Genomic DNA, 6000 nt, shown 5'->3' with positions numbered 1-6000 from the left:
GCCCGGGCGAGCGAAGGCGCGCGGCGCGCACGACAGATGACTGGAGTCATTTACATTGCTAGCACGTGGGTGCCGTTTGCTGTTGCCTCGGACTTCTCCCGTGCTGTGTTCTCTCGGTGAGGAAACAGGAGGCACTTTGCAGCCGACAATGAAATCTTGGCAGCTAATTGCAGTCGTGGGAGATGCCCTTCAGGTAAGGCGAGCGAAGAAGACTCTAAAACACTGTCAGGGAGGGAGAGAAAGAGGGAGGGAGGGGAGACCTGGCAGCTTCTGCAGAGGCTTCCTGAAGCCCACTGACTCCGCGGGAGGGGGTTGCAGAGGGACGGGGGCGGGCGACAGGGGGAGGAGTGTGCAAATTGACATTTTTGGCTGCCTGTGGCAGAGGAGCAGCCGTCAGCCGCTGTCCAACGTTAGCGCAGAGACGGTGGCGGCGTGTGCGCCTCCCGGGCTGCTGATTAGAATAGGGGACTTGGCCGCGGATGGAATCCGGGAAAGCCAAACCGGCGATGGAAGGATGAGGCTGCGTTTGCAGCGCGTGAATGGGACGCGGTATGTAAGCCGAGCTCCAGCTCCGAGGACCTCGGAGGCTGCGCTCAGGGCTCGCCCTGGGCGCCCCGTTGTGGGGGTGGTCTGGACGCTTGGAGAGGGCGAGGGGGCGTTTAGAGGGATTGCGGAGCCCGGAGATGCATCGATTTTCTTTACCCACTGGAAGTTAGTGGGCAACTTCCTTGACAATGCTCATTGGCTCCGTTTAACTTTATTCCCAGAGATGAATAAGCGTTTATTAAGAACCGATATAAAAGTCCCAATAGGCTAGCCATGGTTTTGCAAGAGATGCGCGGCTCTGGAAATGAGAGGTTTATGAAATGAATGGCCAGATGGGTCGTGCATTTGCGAAGTTGGCATGCTCACGTTGCAAGAGAGCATGTGTGTGCAAGTGTGAGCATATGCGCTGCGTGTCTGTAAACATGTCCACCATGCTAGTTGCGCTGGTGTACTCTTCTCTGCTTGATTCCCATGGAAGAGAGATTAAATTGACAATACTGAATACGCTTCGACTTGAGAAATAAGCTCTGTACCATTTTGTGACATGGAATAAGAGTTGCCTTCCTCTGAGATCAAGCGGGAGAAATGTACTTTACCTTCTCAAGTGATGGAATGAACTGTTATGCATTTAAAGAATATATATATACACACACACACACAGAGTGTGGAATATGACATTCATCAGTCTACAAGGATCACCTAGCCTCTCAAGCGCAGCTCATCCCTCTAGCCTTTATTTTCAGATTATGGGGAAATTGGGGGTTTTATTATTTCTTTTGACAAAAGAGTTGCATTTTCCACCTTCCCACTTAAGAGGGCTCCAAGCGGAATTGTGAATCCAAAAGTTTTGTTGGCAGTGTCATCTTAGTAAAACGTTATGAAATTATTTGCTAAGAGAGTCACTTTCTGAGTGTCTTCACGTAGAAGAATTTACTCATTGTTGACATGGTTTCAATTTTGGTCACACAGAAATGAATGTGGTTTATTGCTGAAGCAGGCAAAAATGATTGTGTAATCCTCTCTTTATTAGGGTACCTGAGTAGTAAATTGTTTGGCTTAAAATTGTAACATCTTTCTCCACTGTGTTCCCTATTTTTTTTTTTTTTTAAATGTGTGCTGGCAAATCCAAAGAGTGTGGAGTAAAAGGGTGTTTGTGGCATGGAGTAACTTGCCTTTGTGGTTTGCTATGATTAAGTTTGAAGAGGATTGTTCTTCAAGTAAGTAAATACAAGTCAATCAGCAACAGCTGCTTGCCACTCAGGCTCACAGGAATTTAGGCTTTTCACATACGAAGCAAGATTTTCCAAGTCTCATCTGCCCACACTCCCCACACATGTGATGCCTCCCCTCTATTAGAATACTCAGAGGTTATAAAGAAGGAATTGTTTATCTGAAGAGTGAGGTAGGGGGACATGTAGAAGGAGTTCCTCCCTGTCTCTCTCTCTTACCCCTCTTCTTTCTCTCTCTTCTCCCTCGGTCTCCTCCTGGGTATTTCTTCCTCCTCCTCCCATTTTTTTTTCATCTGTCTGTATTTCTTTCCATCTGTCTGTCTTTACTGTTTTACCTGGTGCACAGAAACCTTTTAGGTATCTTTTGCTACACTTCAACAAATGTTTTGCACGCTGGAGGATCACTGGAGCCTGTTTTTATTTTTTTAATTTTTCTTTTAGGAATTCTCCGTTCATCTACAATAATTATTTACTATCAGGCAATTCCACTGTACATCAGTCTTATAAAAAGTGAATATTCAAACTATTTTTGTCATTTCATTTTAACCAAGCAACTAGACTCTTAGAAATGCTTTTACTATGTGAAAAGAGCAGAATCTTTTATGTTACCACAAATTGAGGGATAATCCAAAATAACTTTTTGTCTCATGACTTTATTGGGCTAAGCATATTTTTACATTTGTCTCCTAAAATCTTATCCTTCAAACTTCTGTTTTCCCTATCACTTGTCTTAATTTTAGAGTCTGGATTCATTTTAATCTGTATTTATTCAGACTTGGTAGAAGTAACTATCAGCGCTGACTTATGGGCCAGGTAATTGAAGCATAACAAAAGTAATTTTTCTTTTTTGTATGAGACTGTGTTCCTTTTTGCTTTAAAAAGGACCGGCTAATTATTTTTCTTTTTTTTTTTTCCCCCCTCTCTCAACTAGGAGTACGATACAAAAGTTGAAGTAGATCTCAGTAAAGGGAATTTTTTTTTAGCATTGATTGCCTTCCATAAACTATAGTTGCAATATTTTGAAAATATATTGTCATATTTTATGACACTAATTGACATACATGACTTACATTTTGAGGATCCAGGTACACACTCCTTGTTGTTGTCTTTGATTTGATTATAGAGAACCTGCTTGAATGGGTCAATCTTGAGCTAAATAAATATTACAACATCCAGTGAAGAACAAAGTTGATCTTGTTTTCTGTCTAAATTTATAATTTTTATGTTAGGTTTTGAGCAAAGTAGTAATCTGGAGAAATGAAAAGTGATCTGAAAGAGGAAGATTTCTGAACTAATAATAAAACGGTTATTATTAATTAAACTTATTTGTGTTTAACTTTTAGCTTTTATTTTAAAAACTTCACGTGTATTAGTCTCAAAGTTATCACAGGGAGTTGGCGTAAGTTCTTGGAAAGTGATTCTGTTGGGATTAAAAGTCCTGCCTATGAGACTTCAATCTCCATCTTGTGTTGATTTTCTGATGAACATGAAAATAAACGAGGAGGAAAAAGCATGGACCCTTAATTTTTTTTGGCATTTTAGACTTTATTTTGTTATGGATCCAAAAACTTTGGAGTGTGTTAAAATGTCAAATATTTGTTTGCATTCATGGGTGTACATTTTTGTTCTGTTTGTTTTCTTTCGTTTTCATGCAGGATTGTGTGTTTGTGTGTATTATGAGCAGTCGTCAACAGCAGCAAATGAGAGAAGAATTTTACAATTATGCATTCTCATGCATAATTTGATTTCAATTAAATCATAGATAATCAGAACAGCAGTCTCAAGGATTTAGCATTCCTGCTGAACCCCCTCTGCTTGCACAGCACCAAGAGAAAGAAAAAAACGCCTTTAAAAGTCAGCATTTAACCCACAGTGCTTGGTTTGGAAACCATCGCGTATTAAATTATTCAGCAATGATAATGTCCTGAACAGTTTTCAGGGTGTGTTTTTATTAAGCTAAATAAAGTTTCTATGGAAAGTTGTGGGCTTTCTGTGTATGCGTGTGTGCCCAAAAGGCCGAAACAGCTTATGTCAGCTACAGCAAGTCGTTTTTGATTCAGCAAAACTAGGTTATGAATTCAAGCAATTAAAAATGACAGAAAGCCCAATTTCACTGCCTAGATTAATATGCTTCTGATTTTTCCTGCTCCATAAAAATTTCAAAGTGTTCTTTCTGGTGAGGTGCTTGCATAACCTATAGGGTATTGGGAGGGTCCCCATTTCTCGTTTGCTTATGATGTCTGAATACTTTGATGTAGAAAATGTAAATAGGATCAATTGGATATTCGTAACATAATTTTGTGCTTGCAAGTTCTCCTGAAATTATTTGGGCTGGGTTTAAAAGAAAAGAGCAGTGGTTAGTTTCTCAGCATTTATCAATAGTGAAGAATCTGTCGTCAAGCTCCAATGTCATGAAGGCCAAGAAAGACTTTTCAAGAAAAGATACAATTATAGTAGAACTAGTGTTTTCAGCTTCCAAAGATGGCAGTGCTATGTGTAAGAAAATTATACAAATATAAAATACTATGCAGTGGTGGGCATGTTTATTACTTTTTCTCTATTCCTAATGTCTGGAATTCTAGATTCATGTTTATCTAATTAGCCAAATCTCTCCCTATTATTTAAAATGGTCATTTTCTTGTTACACACTAATTAGTAGTCAAAACCAGCCGTTTTAATTATCTGTAGTTTTTGGTTCGTTCGTTAAGTTTTCTAACCTGCTTTGGATTAACTTGTTCACACACAGAGTGTACACAGACACAAATATACACTCAAAAAGCTCATCTCCCAGCACCATTTACTCCACACTTTCAATCCAATACAGAAAAACAGCAACAACCAAACAAATCAAGGTGCACTATTTGCCCAATGTTTGTTTTACAGAGATAGACCCCTAAAGGACGGTATATGAGGAAGGCCTCTGCCAGTCCTTCCTTTGCTCTTCATGATAATTCTGCATCTGCATTTGCCACAGTACTGTGGATGTATTTCTTTGTTGTTTAGTTGCAGTCTCTAGTTGTAAGGAAATCAGTTGTCTGCAAAGAAGATGTAAGTACAAGTTGGATTTATTGTGGTTGACTGAATGTGTTAAGTACGGGCCTTCCATTTCTATTAAAATGATGAGGATGAGGATGTGATAACCTGTCAACAGAAACAGCAATAACAGTTCAATGCCGATTTCTTCGTGGGCACTTACTGACTCTCTTTTGCATCAGACATTGGACGGGGAGCTTCTATGTATTTTCTCTGTTTTCACAACCCTGCAAGGTAGGTATGACCATGCCTAATTTAGAGATGGGGAAACAATGTTCAAGACTTTTTGTAATTAGAAAAAGTGATTAGACTCCAAATTTTTCTGATTCCAATATGCTCAGGTACCATTGAAATTTATTAATCTGAGTTTAGAATTTAGCATTTAGAATTTGTTTACACAAATTGGTACTTAACAGATACACTAGGTTAGGGGTTCTGAAACAGGAACAATTTCCTCCCCTAACTCATAACAATACTTAACAACATTTTGAAGACAGTTTTTGTGTTCATAGCGGGCAGGAATTGCTCCTGAGATTTAGTGGATAGAGACCAGGGATGCCGCTAAACATCCTAGGATGCACAGGATGGCTCCCTCCCGCAAAACAAAAACAAATTACCTGGCCCCAAACCAATACTGCCACAGCTGAGTAATTATACCCTAGGTAATGTCAGTGATAGTCTAATATAAACATGGTCTGATTTTTCAAGAGAGGGGAGAAGGTATGTGAATTTCAATTATTAAACATTTAAAATCTCTGGTTGGATACTGCAAATAGGATCATGATGCAAAGTCAGACGGTCCTTATTTCCTTACAGTCTGATGCTAAAATTGTTACAGCTGCTTCCTTGGAACATCTTTATAAATATGGCACGGGTCATTGTGATTTAAAGCACCTTTTTTTTCTGATTTACTTACTGTTTATTACGACAAGTGCTGGAAAATGAAATTTCTTTCCCTGGTACTTGTGTCACTAGAAGAGAAATGTAACGTCACTAAATGAATAATGGAAGAGCAATTCTAACAACCTTCCCATATGGTCCTTCTTTTCCCTCAGTATTCAAATGGCATTATTTTCTTCTTATCTTTAAAGGTTTGGCACATAGGTTTATTGGTTTATTTGTTTAAATAAATAATATTTCATATTTGCCGAGCATGGTTGCAAATGCTTTAAAATATGAATTCATTGAATCT

General features: G+C 39.3%; 1 protein-coding gene across 2 annotated transcripts in view; it reads left to right on the top strand.

The window, feature by feature from the left end:
* Nucleotides 1-6000, top strand: part of RBFOX1 (RNA binding protein, fox-1 homolog (C. elegans) 1) — a 1371131-nt gene continuing 1365131 nt past the window's right edge. For both annotated transcript variants that reach the window (XM_011999923.1, XM_011999916.1), the window contains exon 1: nucleotides 1-193. In XM_011999923.1, the coding sequence (XP_011855313.1) occupies nucleotides 149-193 (45 nt within the window). In that variant the 5' untranslated portion in view covers nucleotides 1-148. The remainder of the gene's footprint in view (nucleotides 194-6000) is intronic.

The sequence above is a fragment of the Mandrillus leucophaeus genome, unplaced genomic scaffold (genome assembly GCF_000951045.1).
Source record: "Mandrillus leucophaeus isolate KB7577 unplaced genomic scaffold, Mleu.le_1.0 Scaffold609, whole genome shotgun sequence".
Classification (NCBI taxonomy): domain Eukaryota; kingdom Metazoa; phylum Chordata; class Mammalia; order Primates; family Cercopithecidae; genus Mandrillus; species Mandrillus leucophaeus.
This window is presented reverse-complemented; position numbering and strand designations above follow the sequence as displayed.